The sequence below is a fragment of the Tachypleus tridentatus genome, chromosome 8, assembly GCF_004210375.1.
Source record: "Tachypleus tridentatus isolate NWPU-2018 chromosome 8, ASM421037v1, whole genome shotgun sequence".
Taxonomy (NCBI): Eukaryota; Metazoa; Arthropoda; class Merostomata; order Xiphosura; family Limulidae; genus Tachypleus; species Tachypleus tridentatus.
In genome coordinates this window covers 77,012,408-77,033,356 of record NC_134832.1, presented here as the reverse complement: position 1 = coordinate 77,033,356, position 20,949 = coordinate 77,012,408, and the positions used below count along the sequence as shown (strand labels likewise).

Below are 20,949 nucleotides of genomic sequence, written 5' to 3'. Positions count from 1 at the left end.
TTTTCAATAGGCACCTAATATAGTAATTGTTTAGTATACTTGTGTTTACAATATCTAAATTGTCAGAAACAACAGTTATATGCAATAACCTACAATTTAATTAGGTGGGTAAAATAGGATATATTTCTATTTTTAATTTACTGTACCCTCTATCAAATTCTATATTTTGAGTTTTTTGTTTTAAAGAGGCAAATAGTAAAATATACTTTAAGTTCTCGTATAACACAATGAAATTTTTATTTTAATAATTCTCTTTATCAGACGAAACTATTCCCATTTTTATCCACGTACACAATAAAAATTAACATTTTGCTTGTGTCTGGAAGTACATTATGTTAACGTAACAGTAAACTGACAAACAACAATTTATCAGCAAAATAAAGTTGTTTATTTTTGAGGAACATACAAAAACAGAACAACGTGTTGTCGAAATCTGCAGCCTTTTCTCCAAAAATAAACCATTTCATTGCGTTTATAAATTGTTGTTTGGCAATTTACTATTACGTTAACCTTTTCTTTCACTTATTACTGATTTCAATTCTTCTCAATCAAAATAAATTTTAATTCTTTTTACAAAATAGTAAAACTTCTATATTTTAGTTCTTCATTATACATGTTCTTTGTTTATGATGAGGCCAGTCATGGCCAAGCGTGTTAAGGCGTGCGACTCGTAATCTGAGGGTCGCGGATTCGCATCCCGGTTGCGGCAAACATGCTCGCGCTTTCAGCCGTGGGGACGTTATAATGTGACAATCAATCCACTATTCGTTGGTAAAAGAGGAACCCAAGAATTGGCGGTGGGTGGTGATGACTAGCTGCCTTCCCTCCAGTCTTACACTGCTAAATTAGGGACGGCTAGCACAGATAGCCCTCGAGTAGCTTTGTGCGAAATTCCAAAACAAACAAACAAACAAAATTGTTTATGATGAAGTGAGCTTTGCTTTTGATTTTTCGTAAAATGTGAAAAAGTCTTACCCATTTAACTCTTTACCCATGATAAAACTTTATTATAGTTAAAATGAAATAAATACTTATTCGTATAGGATAGAAACTGTTATTCGTTGTCCGTATAGGGCAATACAAAACTCATTTTTAATGTTTTGTTTCATTATATTCAGTAATTATATACAGTAAAATGAAATTTTTCATTAACGAAAAAAGACGGAAACCATTCTTCTGGTTCCAAGATACGTAGAGGAATTTCTAAAACCATTTCATATTAATAAAATCGTCTTTATTCTTATTACGAGTTGAAAGAGCTCAGTGTTTGAGGTCCAAAACAAACACTATTTTAAATTCATTGTCTGGGATTTGGGGACCTTTGAGAAATTCTTGACAATAAATCAAAGTTACTTTAATTTAAACTCCATATAAAAAAATATAAGACCTTACCATTTTCAGTTCTTCGTATGAAATGAAAAGGACTTTATCTGGATGTTCCAGATGGAACTTCCAATAAGTAAGGACGTGATCGAACCAGGATCCATACACCACTAAGAACAAACAGAAGGAAGAAAATATGATTAACTTTCTTAATACAAATAAATGTTTGTTCTTACTTAACCTCAGAAAAATTAGTTATTTGCATTTTTAAGCGCAAAGCTACTCAATGAGCTACCACGGAATCGAATCTCAGATTTTAACGTACAAGTCGATAAACTTACCACTTACCCACTAGAGACGATGAACAAGTTAAATAAAATGTTTTTATCCCACAGTGTTTTAAAAGGTAACCATTTAAAGAATACATTAGAAATAAACAAAATTAATTTCTACAACACAGTTTACGATATTAGTTTAATTTACATTTATTTAGTGCACAACAAGAGAAAACAATACATTTTACCGTGCATTTACGAGGTCTGTTCAAAAAATACGCAGACTGTTTGAATTGCGCAGCGCCAGTTGGTTTCAGTGGAATCCGCTTGGTGTCGCTAGGTTTGCACAGATCAGCTGATTACGACGCCATTTCACGATTGCAGATATCTTCATTTGTGTAGTAGCTACGCGGTTTTAATTGAAGTGCGATTTTTTCGTTTGGCGGATTTTAGAATGAATTACCTAAAGGAACAACGACTTGCTGTGAAATTTTGTGTTAAACTTGGAAAATCTGCGACTGAAACTTTTGCTATGCTTAACACGGCTTATGGTGATGTTGCTATGAAGCGTACGGCATGTTTCAAGTGGCATGAACGTTTTAAGGATGGTCGACAGTCCATTGAAGATTATGAGCGTCCTGGACGTCCTTCCACGTCAACTGACAACCCACACGTCGACAAAATCAACACCCTGGTGCGGGCAAATCGACGTCTGACTGTCAGGGAGCTTGCTGAAGAGTGTGGGATATCAGTTGGATCTTGTTACGAGATTTTGACCGAAAAATTGAAGATGCACCGCGTTGCTGCGAAATTCGGCCCTCAGAACTCGTGAGTTTTTGGCCAAACACTCGATCACTGTTCTTCCCCACCCCATACTCACCTGACCTTGCTCCTTGCGATTTTTTCTTGTTCCCCAATCTCAAAAGACCCTTGAAAGGAAGAAGATTTGAGACGATTCCAGAGATTAAGACAAATACGACGAAGGAGCTGGAGGACATTACAAAAGAAGCGTACCAGGACTGTTTCAACAAGTGGAAACACCGTTGGGATAAGTGTGTGCGTTGGGGAGGAGAGTACTTTGAAGGGGTCCCAGACCTGTAACTTCTAAATAAAGTACATTTTGTTTTATGACGTCAGTCCGCGTATTTTTTTGAACAGCCCTCGTATGAAATTCACTTAGCAGCACATATTTGCATAAGTTTTTGCCTTGTTTAAAAACAATAACAGAAACTAAGAGATAATACACAACTATTTAAATACGAAAGCAACTCCACAAAATTATGCGTTTCATTTACAAAAAAGACCATATAAAATAAAGTATATCTATAAAAGAGTAGTAATTTTTCCCAATTATTATGTAAAATGTAGCCCCTCGCTAGTACAGGGGTATGTCTGCGGACTTACAACGCTAAATTCAGGGGTTCGATTCCCTTCAGTGGGCTCAGCAGATAGCCCAATGTGGCTTTGCTATAAGAAAACACATATGTAAAATGTAAAAAATAAATAAATAGATGATATAATTTTCACTGTGGTAGCAAAACTGAAAGAAATTGCAAGAATTACTTTAAAGTAGAAATTCAACCTAGAAACTTTTGTGGGTCTTTTTACTGTGGAAAAAGTGTTTTGGTGCGTTTTAGTAATTGGAGCGATTTGTACTTTTATTATTTCAAACCTGCATAGCAACTATAAACCTTTAAGATTTAAAAAAAATACTTAGTAATTCTTGCAGTTTTGGTTTTGCTTTTGGTTACCTCAGCGACAATTCTATCATCTGTTTATTTCAACATAGGATGGGTTCCAAAGAGTTCTTCACATAAGATAAACAAGTGTTCAAACAAAAACACACATAAGATAATCTTGCTACTTTACTATAATGTGCACAATACACAATCATGTTTCAATGTGGTTGTTATATTACCTAAATAACCTTAATGAGGATTTATGTCTTTTGTGTCCGAATCATAGCCTAATCATTTTTATAACCTGTCCTATGGTAGATTTGAGCAACATTTAATGTGATGCACTAGTCATTTTACAACTTCTCCCAAAGTCACGCAAGTCTTAGTATAATGATTGATCATATTACAACTGATTCCAGAGAGAATTCAAACTTTAGGATCATCTTATAAGAAATTTAGTTTCTAATATGTTTTATAATTTTGTATAATTTAGATAAAAATTTAGATCATCCGTTATTGAAATGCCAAATTCAGCCACATCAGCTAGATGCAATATACTACACATTAAACTAATTTTTAATTATCTAGTAGTTACAGCTCTCTACGGTGAGGGCCCGGCATGGCCAAGCGTGTTAAGGCGTTCGACTCGCAATCCGAGGATCGCGGGTTCGAATCCCGGTCGCACCAAATATGCTCGCCCTTTCAGCCGTGGGGGCGTTATAATATAAGGGTCAATCCCACTTTTCGTGGGTAAAAGAGTAGCCCAAGAATTGGCTGTGGGTGGTGATGACTAGCTGCCTTCCCTCTAGTCTTACACTGCTAAATTAGGGACGGCTAGCACAGATAGCGTTCGAGTAGCTTTGCGCGAAATTCAAAACAAGCAAACAATCTCTACGGTGAAAATACAAATAGTTTCAAATAACTCAATAGTAAAAATAAAAATTTAACTACCTTGCAAACTTTAAAATTTGAAAGTAAAATAATTTCAAAGTATTCATATAAAACTTCTTATTTCTCGAACAAATCTTAACTTTATCTAATAAAAGATACTCACAATGTCCCTTAAGAAAGTGAGAGAGGAAGTCACTCCATGGTCCCTTGTAGTTCCCAAGAAACGTAGACATCCTGTGGTGATGGTAATAGGAAACTGCATTGTCTTTAGGGTTTCTAACGACGTAAATTATCTGTAGACAATATCACCACAGCTAGATTAATAGCGATTTCTAACTGCCTTAAAAACTACAATGTAGGCTAATGAAGTTGCTAAATATTCTATTTATAAATCTAGCACATTTATTTACTATTTGACATACAATAATTCAGACGTAATGTAATAGCCGCATAAAGTTTGTAGTTTGTAATTACAGAAACTGAATAAATTACGACATTTCGAAAAGCTTTTGTTATCATCAGTTACTTATAATAAAAGTTTTGTTGAGCCCGACATGGACAGGTGGTTAGGATCAGGAATAACTGATGGTGTCCTAAGTAGTAAGAAATACAACCGAGCTATGGAATATCATAAAGCAATGATGGTAAGTCTTGAACGAGTATTACTAAAAATATTCAGAAAGTATGAAGATATTTCATAGTCTCCCTGACACCTCTAGAGAAAACTCAAGAAAGTATCAATGACATGAAAGAAAGATTTAATATAAGAAGCAGCAGGTGACCAGGCCATCTCAAGGTACTTAGATGAATAACGTCAATTCAAATCAGATGTGAGCAAAGGATCACTGGATAAGACAAATCAGTTGTGGATATTCTACATGGAACATGTACGGCTCGTTTTCAGCTTCATGAAACAGTAAATCAGAATTAGTTCTTTTTATGGACATGACAAGGTCAGGTGGTTAGGGCGTTATATTCGCAATTAAAAGGTTGCAAGTTCGAATTCCCATCCCACCAAACATGCTCGCCCTTTCAGCCATGGAAGTGTTGTAATGTTACGGTCAATCCTACTCTGCAAAAGTAACCCATGAGTTGCCAGTGGAAGGTGATGACTAGCTGGCTTCTCTCTAGTCTTACATTGTTAAATAAGGGACGACTAGCGAAGTAGCCCTCTTATAGCTTTGTGAAATTTCGAAAGAAACATTTTTCTAAAAACTTTATTAACACGTAAGAGTTTATTCACAAAGTTTACTTACTTTGCAATGAGCCTGTTGTAACTGGCGTGGGATACAATTCAGTGGGAGGTGAGTGGCCATGAATCGCGGAGACTTGAGCTTCTGAAGATACCTGAAATGACCGATAGGTCTTCCAACCTCCAGATGGTGAACCCGATAGATGAGGAGTTTATTTTGTACCTTTTTAGTATCTCCATCATTAAATATTAGAGAGACAATCTCCTCCGTCCAAGTTGTACCTAGGAAGGGATATAACTATAGTTCCGATAAAAAGCATGGTAAAAATGGAAGTGTTTTTTGTTACACTCAGTGAAAAATACATTACATTAGTTTCTGCAGAATGCTTCCATAAAGGATGCTAAATATTGTTAAACATGAAGATAATGTTTCCATAAAATCTATCCAAATTTGATCACGCAGTTTCTCTAATAAAGTAATATGAAGGTGTATTGATATATGAGATATGCCTGTGTTACATACATCATGCGCACACTTTAAAACAATTTCAAGGGCAATGATATCTGGCAACAGTCCATGGAAGTGCTAGGGAGTACTAATATCTAATAAAAACCAATAGACAGTTACAACTAAAACTCAAAGATTAGTAATAAAATAATTCCACGTTGTAAATTATGTAATTAGACTCTGAGGTACTGTTCATTTTTAAAATGACACACCATTACATACTCTTATAAAATCATTATACCCTTTGTGTAGGTGTCAATGGAGGATGTTAAACATAGTCATATCTATTATGTTTAGTTATGTTTGGTTTGGATTTATCTCTTCATTCTGTTGTACATGTTTGCTAACACCACTACAATGATGAATCCGGTTCGAAATTACTTTAGTTTATTCTTTAACATTTTCAAAGTGTGTAGACCTGCCCTACCAGATTTCGGATAGGTGATGATGAAAACGTCATCGGGTCTGACTTCAAAATCTGCTAAGCCTTGGAGAATGGATGGCGGTACAAAATATCCTTGAAGTAAAACATTTCTGTAGAACTGGGATTTTGGGATGGAACGGACGTATGCAGCTTTCACAGGATCACTGTCGAGAAAAGGGTATTTTTCTGCTGGTATCACCTGATCTTCCTTCTCAGACATGGTCTTGCTTCGTGTAGCACTGAAGAAGTTGCCCAGTGGGGTGTTGTACAATAGCTTCAGAGACAACATGACTAATATCGATGAAAATATCTAGCGGAAGCAGAAGGCAAGAAAACAAAGCTATATTAAGCGACTAAAGCAATAGGTCTAAATTTGTATGCTAATACAGACCGACATAGTCGTTAAGACAAAAAAACCCTTGATATTAATCAAGGTGGCCCGAATTTCATTTTTGTACTTCTACATACTTAAATATAACAATTTAGTTTGAAACAAAAGATATGATTTTAACTATTGCAACTACTGTGCTGACAATTTTAAAATGTGAAATTAGTGAAAAAACAAAATCCTTCAATAATATACATATAAATCATAATAGCAATTATAAAACGACTGAATGCAAGCTCCCTTCTGTACTAATACAGAACCCATACATATGTACATAACGTGTAAATACAAGTCTCCTTCATATCAACACTGTGTCAATCTCATTATGTATCTAACATATCAATACGGGATCATCCTACATGCAAAATCTGTTCCAATATGATCGTGTAGATTACACGTGTCAATATTGAACCCTCTTACATATTAAATCTGCTCCAAATTGATTACTTTAGGAAAGCAAGTCCGCTAACATCATTAAAACTGATGTAAACTAGTCTTCAAAGTTGATGAAGTACGGTGTCGTTCTTGTTTTACCAGCCTGCTTAGTTTATATTTGAAAACCTGGTTTAATAATACAATCACAGATTAATTGTACTATAATAAGCATTGAAAACAAATATATTGATAGAGATTCAATCATCACTAAATGTGGGAATTACAAATATCAACTTATTGGTATTCCAACATTGATGTTTGTTTGTTTCGGATTTTCGCACAAAGCAACACAAGGGCTATGTCTCTGTTTATAATCGTCATTAATGTTTAGCCAACAGATTAATAGGGGTGCAGATAGTCAACAGTAGTTACCAATTCTTATGATATTTTTATCTGATCGAATAATGAATTCATCATCGCTCTTACAGAGCATACATAACATATAGTGCGCTTTTGTGGTAATAGGCCGTGAATTTGGATTCACAACTTGTTAGATAGTTCAACCAATAGCTGATGTTATCAGGTTTTTACGTATGTGTGAGCCGGATTGTTTACAGTAGGTATCTGTGATTGTTGGCGATAAACAAACACCACACCGTTTTCAAGCTGACTCTTTTTCCGACCGAGATATTTAATGCCCTCCTAGAAATACTAGCTCCCGAAATTAATTCACTGAAGTTAAACAGTTTGTAATGTTAGAAATCTATAAACGTTTCTGGTTAAATATTTATAGTTACCAAATTAATAAGTGCTTATCACAGTTATAGCTTCTAAGGTTTATAGTATGCTAAGTGTAGCTAACCAACATATATATATATATATATATATCTGTTTCTTAGCGCGTAAGTTTATAAAACTTTTAGAATGAGGTTCTCGAAAGTTCAGTTGTCATCAATATTCGAAGATACGCTAGTAGTTTCATTAAACATTTATTGTTATTTCTCACACTCGAGAATAATCTCCAATTTAGATAACAGGCGGGGTTTTTGTAATACACATTTAACAATATAAATTACATACATTTCTAAATGTATATTTAACTGAAACAAACATCGATATTGAAATAAATATATTTTAGTAAATCCCTTATAACGACTAAACTCGCGATCATACAATCTAAATATACATAGAGAGATAGAGAGGCGACAGCGACCAAGAATGTTACACGCTACAAGATATTATACAATGTAAGAAAACTCGATTAAAGTAACAGAAAAATTCAAAATATTCAAGTAACATGACGTCAATTCACATCAATTGAGCTATTCAACGAATAATTTGTAAACAGTTACGTAAACGAACTTGGTATAATTATCGCTTTTTAAACATTTTTAATACTTGCGCTAAATAAATTACCTAAATCATAATCCTAATATTAAACCTAAAATGAAAACCTTAATGTATGTCTAATAGATGCCTTCTTTCACGTCACTGGGGTTTTCCAATACGGATGTATTGAAGATTTTGTTTTTTTCTCTGATGAAACGGGTTCCTTTAATCTTGGAACAAACCCGTTTGCTACTAGTATCGTTTCCCGTGGTATGACTAAGGAATTGCTTATTCAAATATTCTTAAGATCGTAACAAAGAAAAATAACAATTAATAAAAACACGGTAAATCCAAAAACATTTCTAAAACGAACATTTCCAAATGATCTTCAATTCCAATATCAGTATTGATATTTCAAAAAAAATGTAATCCATATTATTCGAACTACAAAAAGAAACAACAACATCACGTTTAAAATACACAATTGTTTGGTATTAAAATATTCATTAAATTTAACACCTTTAAATATCAGCATTTGCGTATATCAACAGCGTTATTTTAATGCAAAGTTAACCACATAAGAGAATTATAAAAATTTTAAAATGCAATAGAAAATAGTTGAAAATTTACACCAAACGATTGTATTTTGTGATATCAAATGTATTTAATAAAATAATTTGAAAAAACATTTTAGGGTAAAGAGTAACAATGAAACTGTTTGTTTGTTTTTTACCTGAAACGAGCCCAAAAAGTCAGGTCAGTAAATTTATTTGTTATTAGTATCTGTCAGCGCTTTAAAAACTGTTACCGTGACTCTGCTGAAGTAAGAATAATGTCTTAACAGGAAAATAGTTAAACGTTTGCGTGTGGTATACACACATATACCAGTTGGGAACAACATAATGCGGTATCTGTAAGTTACTGAAGTTTTTAAACACTGTCATCTCATACAGGTTTATTTTATGGTAAGACGCATATGTTAAGATAATTTAAGGAAGTGACTGTAAACATTTTGTCCACGCATGTTACTAACACATTCTTCTATGAATATCCGATTCTTGAAGAGGAGCGACATAATGTTATTACTTTGAATTATAAAAAAAGTAACACGTTTTATGTTTAGAAAATGTCATCCATAAATACTTTGTTCCTTTTCAATTCGACTGAATAAAATAAAGTTTAAAGTTTATAATGATTTGACAGTAATGAAACTACAAATTTATGAAAGGCTAAGATGTAATGTCATTGTATATTTTAATAAAAATAAAATACAAGTCAGTAACTGGTTCGGTTCATTTTAAATACTCCAGGCAAATAAATTATCAATACAAACAGTCACAAAATGCCCACTACATCCACATAAAAGTAACTGGGCCCCTACAGTTATATTTCTGACAGATTCAAAACTGCTTTCGTTCGCTTCTTTCCCTCCCCCCGTCAGTTGCAGGGACATGCTTACACCATTGTAACAACTAATATTCACTGTTGACGTTTCTATTCAATTAACTGAAGAATTTACTCTAACCAACACAACGTTGTGGTGAATTTGCAATATAAAGCAACAACTTTTATAGTAAACATAAATTGTTTCGTCACGTTTTTCTCTTTAAACACAACCTTTCATGGATTATCTTTCCGAAAACCCAGTTGTTTTCAAAAGAAAAAAAATCATGCCATTATTAACAAATACATAAATGTTTTTATATTGAAGAAAGGCGAAGGTTTTATTACATTTATTTACTTCGTTGATAATCGATATTAACATACAATTAGGTTTATGCACTTTACAGATGAAAGACAGACTTACATAAAATTTTGTTTGATGCGTTTTCCTTTCGTTTTGCACGACAACTCGAATAAAATATTATTAGTTGGTTCGATAACAACAACAACCATAAAATTAAAAATAAAACTTGCGGAAACCAACTTCTGGGATGTGTCAAGTCAAATTTCCAGAGACAAAGGCTCAGTTTCTCTTCAGCAAGAAACTATTATAGATGATTTTTTTGTTCTTTACAAACAATTTGTTACACTATACATGCGCAACAAAGCTACAACAGGATGACTCAGCACAGGCACATGTGATAAACTAGATGTCACAATAAATCGCTTGAGTTGTTTTAGCCAACTAACCTAGGTAAAAGTCACCACCACACAGAATACATTTCTCTACCTGTAAGTGTTCATGTGCTATGTTTTTTGCGCATTCTGGCAGATTTCCAGTTATGATACGTTGTCTCATCCGCTAGGGGAAAAAATGTGTAATCAAATATAATATGTAATTAAGTCAGAAATTAAGCATATTAACAAATGTTTGCATATTATAAATCTAATCAGCTAGGTCGTAATATAACATTATTTCCATGACTTGAAAACTAAGTATTATTTCATATTGTAGTTCAAAGAAACTTAATTTTTTAAACAAAACAAAATTCAAATTTGATATGTTATGTAACTCTAATATCTGTTTTTATCATGTTATACCAGTTCTTACTTTCTACAGGAACATTTCTTTTCCCACAGCGAACGAGATTAATTTTCTCTTATTCTTCAAAGCAGCTTTGAGCTATATATACACATTTCTTTTTTCTCTAAAAAAGTTATATTGGCACAAAATAACATGAGCAAAATGCAAGACGTTTCATTTAGTACACTAAGTATTATAAGATGGAAATCATGTTCAAACGTATGCTGCACTAAATTTTCAACGAATAATACCCAGCGAAATAGTCGTTTTCGAAGGTGACACAATATATCATTGCCATTTCAATATATATTTCAAATATTAGTTAAAAATATCTCCACAATGAAGATAAAATTGCCTGTAATTGTTTGGTAGCTACCTTTTTATAAAAAATAACCATTTATTTTTCCGTTTTAGAAATATATTTCGAATATATATATATATAAACTGTAAATACAATTATAATTGTCTATAATTATAGAAAAGAAAAGCTAATTTTCTCGTATCAACTTATATGTAGCCTACTTTGAAATTTTAAAGTAATTGTCAATCCTTCCATACAAATGAAAACAAAATCATCTGTTCAGTACACTGGAATGGACGACAACTGACTGCTGTAAAATACACGAGTGTAGAGGAAGTATTTCGAAACATCGTTCACTACACTTGAATTTTTTTATAACAGGCAGTTGCCATCCATTCCAGTAAGTTCATCACGAATACTCCGTCTGAGCAACGTATCACAGAAAACTATCTGTTGTATTTGTATCACATTTAGTATACATATGATATAGTCATGCTATAATGTTTCCATTATTTCACTCAGTGGCATAGATATGGAAAAATAGCTAAGTATGCAGATAATTAAATGCTAGTAAAGTTTAAGTACAAAGTCAAAATATGAATTTATGTCCATTTATGAAAAATAGATTTTAACTACATACGTGCATGTCCGATAAGTTGAAAACTAATGTTTATCAACAATTTACTGCTGCATTGGTTGCTTTCTTTCACGCGACCATCACACTGAACTTATTCAAACTAAATAACAAATGTACAATAAAGAATAAACACGTTTACTGATATGCAGTTACAACAAACAAAATGTAGATTCGTTTCCAAAAAACGTCTTGAAGGCATAGAGCTCGTGACTGACTTCCATTAATATCACGGTGTAATGTAACAAAAAACGAGCAGCAACAAAGCTATCTCATCAAAATCCAATAACGCTTTTTCTCAGGCAAAATAACATAGATCAATGTAATATAAACAAATTCAGTAACATGTTTTCTTTGCTACGTTTGCATGACACATATGCGATTTCTTCAACAATCTGATGCGCACAACTTTTTCTTAGAATAAAGCGACACAAATAATGCATGAAAAATAGCGTAAGTCGTCAGTTGTCAACAGCATTTACAACTGCTACTCTAGCACTAGCATTTTAAATAATAGAAATAGTTATGTGAAATAGTGCTATATACAATAGTAATAAAATACTGAAGACGCACTCACTATTTCAGTTGAGTATAGTAAAGAGTAAAAAGAACCATCACTGTCGTTCGAGTAGGGAAATATACTATGGTAACAGTCCAGTGTTAAAACGTACTAAACTATAATCACAGAAAGCCACGTAAAGACACATACTCGAGTAACGATGAACAAAAGCAACGTGGCAGTTTTTAATAAATATACCAGAAAATGCACAAGTTGTAGTTTCCAAGTAAAGGGAACCTTAGTTTCAACATCAACTTTTTCAAATATTTCACAGCACACAGTGTAAGAAGGTAGAATTAAGTTTAAAACTACTCTCAGCTTTGCAAAATGTTTGTGCGATACCACACTACAGTAGATATCGCTTGCAATAATTATTTTATAGTGGAGTCATAATAAGGAGTTTTAGCTTGAGTAAACTGTGAGCAGCTGTTTCTTGCCTTGTTTTATTACTTTCCTGCAATTCCTATACGTAAATTTTAAATTTTCAGTTTTTAACTGTCTTGTATATTACTTTTTAAAGAAAAAGCAATACATAAATATGTGCCTAGAATAAGATACAATTCCCTCCCCACTAGCCCTTCAGTGGCTCAGCGGTATGTCTGCGGACTTATAACGCTAAAATCCGAGTATCGATACCTGTGGTGGGAAGAACACAGATAGCTCATTGTTTAGCTTTGTGCTTAATTCAAAACGAACAAACAAAACCCTCCCCAATAAATGCGTATAAAATTTTACCAGTAGGAAAGCAACTTTTTCACGTAAAAAGTACGTCTAAAACATCACTTTAAATATAACTTTGTGTGTTTTAAAGTAATTATTTGCTGAACCACATAGATTTACTCTTGCAATTTCGTGTAAACATGCATTTAACTTACATCGAATACAAATGCAGCCACCCTGAATACTATCGCATCTATTATGTATTTATAACCCTATAGATCATTTTTCAGTGAAAAATAATCAGCTTTTAAATAGGTTATAAACATTCGCAGTGCTTATTATAGTATAGTTGTCTACATTTTGGTGCAAAATACCCAGGCAATTTTGTTGTAGGCTTGTGAAACAATAATATGGAAAAAATAAGCAAATACTGATTTTATTTACAAAAGTGAAATTACATGCTTTGCTTATTATTATTGATGTTTGAGTGAGTTTTAGCTATTGAAAAGGAAGGTTTTCAGTGTTGTTTCAAGGATATGTCTGCTTTATAAAATGGTTTTCGCTTGAATGCACGATTAACGTTTTGGGCAAGCTCCTTTGCGATCCCTATTATGAATCACTATTCTGGTTCATTATCCAACAAGACCTACAATCAAGTTTTAAGAACTTCAAATATACACTTTCACGGCCAAGTACTTTTATTGCTCGGTTTTCTTTATCATTAATCTGAAATGACAACCAGGCCCTCACGAGGGTTTAGAGAAGCCCGGAACGCTTCTATTTTTCATGACCCCTGGTTATATGAAAAAATTAAAACTGATAACACATGAAAATAAAATAAAACGATCATTAGCCAAAACAAAAGCGAAACATAATTTGAATATTTAACTTCTATATACAGTTTGCAGCTAGTTGGATTGGGAGGGACACCAAAGGAAGTCACGAAACTTTACAATTGCAAAGCAATTAAAAAATGTCTAAAATTCAGGCTCCTTTGGGCTTGAGGTTCGAATAAACTGGTCCAGTTGACAGCAGATCAGGAACCATACAGTGAAGTTCAAAGCTTTATCATTGCATTGTAATACTGAAGAGACAAAACAGCAGAAATGATATACCAATATTGTACACAGCAATTTGCAATTTTCGTATATGGATTTAACTAATTGTAAAAACTATCAAACAGTACAAATTATTAACGCTTCCTAGTGTTTCGCGCTTGCTTTCTTACGAGTGCAAAGGGTTATGATGCGCAATTCTATTAATTCAGTGTTTTTAACAATTGGTAAAAAATACGTTTTATTTTGTTAACAAAAGAGGACAACAGTTTTCATATTATTCTCCTCATGCTCTAACGTTTGTTTGGTTTTCATTATACGCTTTTGAATATCTCCAAGTTTCTTCAACTTTTATTCTTTTTATACATTTTATGTTTGCTGTCGGTAAAAATCTTCATATCACATTTATCATGTGACAAGGAATTTCCTCAGAATAAGACTTATCAGTTTTAATATAGCTTCCTTTTTAAACAATTTGCCCAGAGTTAGTAAGTGCCCTTCAGTAAACAAATAATAATCAAAACTGAACACATTATATGCAATGTTACAGTATTGTCAAAACTTACAAATTTAATAATAAACAAATTATAGTGTTTTGTTCTTTTAGTCTATTGGTCAACAAACTTTCTATTATACTTTATTATTGTTTATCGTTGCGAATATTTTAAATTGCCCTCTAATTAGGATTCTCTATACTTATTTCTCGCGTATTTCTTGATACTACAAAATGACGAGTATCAGAAATTTTGCGCTAAACATGCTCGCCCTCCTAGCCGTGGGGGTGTATAATGTGACGGTCAATCCCACTATTCGTTGGTAAAAGAGTAGCCCAAGAGTTGGCGGTGGGTGGTGATGACTAGCTGCCTTCCCTCTAGTCTTACACTGCTAAATTAGGGACGGCTAGCACAGATAGCCCTCGAGTAGCTTTGTGCGAAATTCCCAAACAAACAAACAAACAAACAAATCAGAAATTTTTATGTTCTTATTTGTGAAACGTTAACTACTTTGTGTCAGGATATCTTTTCTGCTCGCGCCAATTATCTCCTACACAAAAGTTGAGTACCATGAACTGGGAAGGTATAAAGTCATTTTTGTCCAATGTTCAATTTAAAACTTAAGCTAAATGACCAACCATTTGCATTTAATACCACAAAATGGATCGTTAAATGACTAATAAACAACAACAAACTGAGAAGGCCATTGATAGTATTTCATAACAATGAAATTGTTCTATCATAGCTAAAAAATTTAAATTCTAATTATCTTTTAGCTAGATTATACATCAGTGGTTACCTTTATGTACAAACCATTTTACGATGTGCTAATTACACTTGTTCTCTGGTCTTTTTCAACATAAGAAATTATCACACTTAGAGATATGGATAATATATGCATGAACATGTATATATATATCTGCTTTCCTAGAATCCTCTCTGAATGCATCAACATCAAAGATATAGGCTTTGTTCCATTGCTATGTCTTATTTTAGAATCCTTTCAACTGTATTTATAATGATAAAAAGAATTATTGTCAATGAATATCTTTTCATGTATTACATTTATAGACTTTTTACGGTTAAATACTTCTTTAAAATGATGTGTATATATATATATATATATATATATTGCATTTTCATATCATACAAATACGGCACTATTTTGACATGAACAATATCAAATAATTAAAAGAATGCGTAAAGAATCGAAACTAACTGTGGAAACGGTGATTAAAACTGGTATAAAAACCAAGTACTATGAGGATGGTCCCCATTTCCCGTTTATGGTGTGAAAATGAAATGTCATGTTGATGTTTTACACTGTGATAGGTTGATATACAATGTATCAAAAGTTCCATACGAGTATAAAGCCTTTAAAAGTGCAGGTAGTAATACTGTGATCAGCAGTAGTAATGCAAATATACTCTTGTCTCGCAGAACTAAAGTACTACACGATAAATGTCTAGAAATCTAAGTTACGGCTGGTCAAAGATATTCCATACGAAAAACTGTGGTAAGACCACATGTATGAGTAGAAGTTGTATATAAGATTTTGAAGATTGTATGTAAAATTTGTACTTTTAATAATAATTGTGGGCGAGGTGATGTATATCAGAACGAATTCTTTATGAAATAGATTGAAATAGCCATCGAGCCATAAACAACTAAATAAGCAAAGCTGGAGATGTGTGGTCTTTAAAGACGAATTCACATTATAATTGTTTAACAACAATCAAGACTAATCGTTCGGAAAGGAAGAGGAAAACTGCTTTACATTCAACAAACAATATCTAAAATTAGCATCAGTATAGTTTTAGGGATGTATCTAATCTAATATTGACGGTGAGTTACTTAAAATCGACTATGCCCCGACTGCTGACAACTACTGATAGGTTAGGTTCTAACATTCATCACAATATTTACATAGAAAAACGAGACAATGATCTCAAGCATACTGTAAAAATGGTGAAGTGATATCTCAACGGTAAAGGATCCGCTAGTACATTAACAATCGTGTTTTAGAATCCACGGAGCTCCAGTGTGGACGTTTGAAGCTGTTTGGACTATGTAGACATTGAAAAGGTCAAAATCAGACTTAAGTTGACTGAACCGTGAACAGTAATACAGACATTTGGAACAATATTCCACGATATAATATGGTCTGGCAGTATGAAAAAATGATGTAACACAATGTGCTAACACAGTAGATACTATGACGATTGCCGCTTACCCAATTTTTCTTTTAAGTGTTTTATGCTGATGTTTTGTGCTACTGAGAAGTCGAGCGACCAACTGCCATTACTCATTGTTTGTAACTCGTGTATATGTATTGTCGATGTAGTTTCATAATTATTTCCATTATTGGTTGCTGGCCTGGCATGATCAAGCGTGTTAAGGCATTCGACTCGTAATCCGAGGGTCGCGGGTTTGAATCACGGTCGTACCAAACATATTCGCCCTCCCAGCCGTGGCGGCTTTATAAAGCGACGGTCAATCCCACTATTCGTTGGTAAAAGAGTAGCCCAAGAGTTGGCGGTGAGTGGTGATGACCTGCCTTTCCTCTTGTCTTACACTGCTAAATTAGGGACGGCTAGCGCAGATAGCCCTCGAGTAGCTTTGCGCGAAATAAAAAAAAAAACAAACAAACTGGTTGCTACGTTTTATGTTTTTCTGTATTAATAAAATACAAGTATTGCAAGTCACTCAGGAATTATTGATAAATAAATAATAAAATGGTGTGGTGTAGTATTTAAGTAATTTAAAACATTCCTAGATCACACTTTATGTACGTAACCATACTCTCTTGGTAGATAATTTTAGGTGGAATCAACGGGCTTTCAAATTTTAAAATAATTTCTTCTTCACCCAGCAGTAAAGCCTTTATAGGTAACCACTTGAAAACTGTTATGAAAAACAACATTTAAAATATCAGTCATTTGATGTTGTCTATATGATTGTTTTGTTTGTTTGTTTTTGAATTTCGCACAAAGCTATTCGAGGGCTATCTGTGCTAACCGTCCCTAATTTAGCAGTGTACGATTAGAGGGAAGGCAGCTAGTCATCACCACCCACCGCCAACTCTTGGGCTACTCTTTTACCAACGAATAGTGGGATTGACCGTCACATTATAATACCCCCACGGCTGAAAGGGCGATAATGTTTGGCGCGGTTGTCTATATGAAAGAAATTATTTCGTATTTAGTATATATTAACACCTTTAATCAAATTTTGCGAGGCATGACTAAATTGCAAACTGAACGACGAAAGAAAATGAAACCACCAAACGTAATAGCACTAAATGTGACGCAATTGAAAATATGACTAAAGTAATGATGATATTTAATGAAAACAATTCTGAACTCTATGGAATTTTGAATAAGTTTTATTTTATCACATAATAACATAAATGAATTTTGGTACAAGAATAATTTATAACATTTTGTAGAATTCTCGATGACGAGAAACCCACTTGAAATATAAATGTATCTCAGAACGGCAGGGAAGGTCGAAACATTGTTCTTTACTTATCAATAAAAGTGTTAATACCCATATCAGCCTGTTCTGAGATATATTTCGTAAAATTCATTATTTGATATTATACAGCAGAGAAACTGTTTAAGGATTGTGTGTGTGCTAAACATTATTTTTCTTTCTCACCAGAGAGGAAATTGAAAAGAGAATCTGTTACTGTTTCTTTTGTTTACTGTATCTAGCTGTGCTGATGAGCCTCGAATAGGCAATACTACACTGCATCAGAGGGTACGCCCAAAGACCAATCAATTGTCTCTACGTCACAGATTTGCATTTCAACTACACCGCTCTTTATTGTACACATTATAAAAATACAGCGAAAAAAATGTTTTTTCTTGAATTTGTTACTTAAATAGGTCTATATTGCACAAAAGTACGTTTTGTGAAATTATGAACACGTGTTATACACCTAAATCTGTATATCTGAGGAACCAACAAATAATTCCATGGTTTAAAGAGGCTGCTCTCTGAAAGCATATGTGTGTGTGTTTGCTTAGAGCAAAGAAACAGCAGATGGAGACCACGGAGGAATCGAACCCCTGATTATAGGATTATAAATCCGTAGACTTACCGCTGTACCAGCGAGGGACCTGCGTGGAGGTGAGCTATTCAACTACAGAACTGAAATGTTTGTGTGCTATAAAGCAACAAATATAGATTTTGTTACTCGTATATTATAATATGCATAATATGCAATAGAAGGTTAAGTAATAAATATCTAAGGCAATAATGGTGATGAAATCCCGAGTCACCACAGATCCATGGAAAAATTAAATTACGCAACGATTGCGTTCCAAGTTTAAAAAAGGATACAATTTGGTCTCTGAAATAACTGAGCAGTAATAAAGACAGTCAATGAAATGAAACATACCACAGAAAACAAAATAGGGATAAATTTGAGGGTGAGTATTCGGGAATATTTCTAAGAATATGTTCAGGAAAATTAGGGTAATTGTTTAGTTTAATAAGATGAACAACACTTTCACGATAGCAATAAAGATATTTTTAAATGAAGTTTTCATTACTAATAAAATGTGTAAACTTACTATATGAAAGTCGTTTTTACCTTACAAGATTATATTAGTTATTCATTTAGAGACTCTAATTCTGTCATTGAACATTCTTGCCCTTTCAACCTTGTGGATGTTATAATGTTTCGGTGAAGCTCATATTTCGTTGATGTAGAGGAGTGCGAGAGTTCGAGCGGTGGGTGATGTTGACTAGCTGCCTTCCCTCTTGTCTATCATTTCTAAATTAGGGACAAATAGCCTTCGAGTAGCTCTACATGAAATCCAACAAACAAATTAGCGATTGTAAAAAACCTGTCTGGGGTCCGAGGTGCATATGAGAACTTCGTCAGCAAAGAAGTATGAACATAGTCATTTCTCTTTCTGCTTTCAAAAAATTTCGAACCAAGATTTCCCCCTCTGACACGAAACAGTAGGTGGAGAAAAGTAAACGGCGCTACGGTTCTAAAAGTGAAATTGAGACTATAGACAAGTAAAATGTTTTTATTGTTGTTTTTCTGCTACTTCACTCACGTAGTTCGAAATTAATACCAGAAAGTATGAAACATACAAGTATTTATTTTAAATGATATATGTTGTATTCACATTGTGAAATTGTCCGTTTCATGACATAAATCTGCATCGTGTAATAACTTTTAGCTTCAAAATAAGGACAACATACACTATCTGATGGATCTATAATAATGCTATATATGTATATGTTTTTTTATCTCGAAATAAGTATAAAGGTATTCATCGTTTTCAAGATTAAAGTACTAGACCTTCTATATGCTGTATATCTGGTCCACGGAATGAATTATGCACATTTTTGGCCATGATTATCACAACAATTGTCACTGTGTCGTTGCCGTTGGTGAGATTAGGATCTACTCCAATCGTATCTCTATATATAATGGCCCAACTCACTTCAACTGATCTAATATAATCTGAAATGAAAGGAAAATCCATTATAAGGAAGTGACGCATGTGTGCTTTGGGTATCACAGTGGCGTTCAAATCATAACGTATTTTTTCAAACCACGTATGTATGTCTTAAATATTCCCGACATTTAATAATGTCTCAATGAAAGATTTGTTGTATTACTATTTTTATCGCACTTTGATATACTTATCTCTCATAACATACTCATTAGTTACTTAATAAAATATTGTACTGAATAGTTTATTTTTCTAAGACTGCCAACTATTCTAACTTCAGATTTTAATTTTAACCACTGATCCTCAACAACCAGAAACAATTTGACAGATGCAAAGCTTAATACGTTACGTTATACCATTATTTGTTAATGTTTAGTTGTTGACACCGACTTAACAATCCTTGAAGTATTCATTTGGAAATTAAATAAATTACAACATTTGATCGTATAGTTTGTATTATGAACATCACGCAAAAATGTTTTTTTTTTTTTTTCGTTTTTGTATTTGGCCCCCGGTGGCACAACAGGATGTATGTGGATTCACACCTCTAGAAAGCTGTATCTTAAGACGGCCGACATAGGTGTGAAAAGGTTTATTAAAATAAAGTAGCGAACAACATTTCCATCTTCTTAGGTTCACCTTCAGATTAATAAAGGTCATCACGAATTCCGATACCTGTTGTGGGCAGAACACAGGTAACCCATTGTGTAGCTTTGCTCTTAATTACAAAAAAACAACCTTTTTTGTATTTCCAATTGAATGTTCGCAACTCGTTAAAATATATATCACATTTGTTGACACATTATTATCAGATATTAAAAGTTTGACTCAATGTCAAGGATTTTCTTAGAGTAACAAATGGTTTGATTGAGCTGGTCTTACGGATAATTTTCAGGATAAGGGTGAAATACACGC

The 20,949-nt window shown here is 33.4% G+C and overlaps 1 protein-coding gene across 3 annotated transcripts in view; it reads right to left on the bottom strand.

The window, feature by feature from the left end:
- The window catches only part of LOC143222729 (sulfotransferase 1B1-like), a 40,915-nt gene that overhangs the window by 9,537 nt on the left and 10,429 nt on the right, over positions 1-20,949 (bottom strand). Inside the window, exons 1-5 of one of the 3 annotated variants that reach the window (XM_076449642.1) lie at positions 10,192-10,571; positions 6,296-6,602; positions 5,425-5,642; positions 4,332-4,461; positions 1,393-1,493 (exon numbers count right to left, since the gene is read on the bottom strand). In XM_076449642.1, coding sequence (XP_076305757.1) covers positions 1,393-1,493; positions 4,332-4,461; positions 5,425-5,642; positions 6,296-6,581 — 735 coding nt within the window. In that variant the 5' untranslated portion in view covers positions 6,582-6,602; positions 10,192-10,571. Of the gene's footprint in view, positions 1-1,392; positions 1,494-4,331; positions 4,462-5,424; positions 5,643-6,295; positions 6,603-9,765; positions 9,877-10,191; positions 10,572-20,949 lie in introns of those variants that run through there. The other 2 variants (XM_076449641.1, XM_076449640.1) reach the window with 2 other exon arrangements.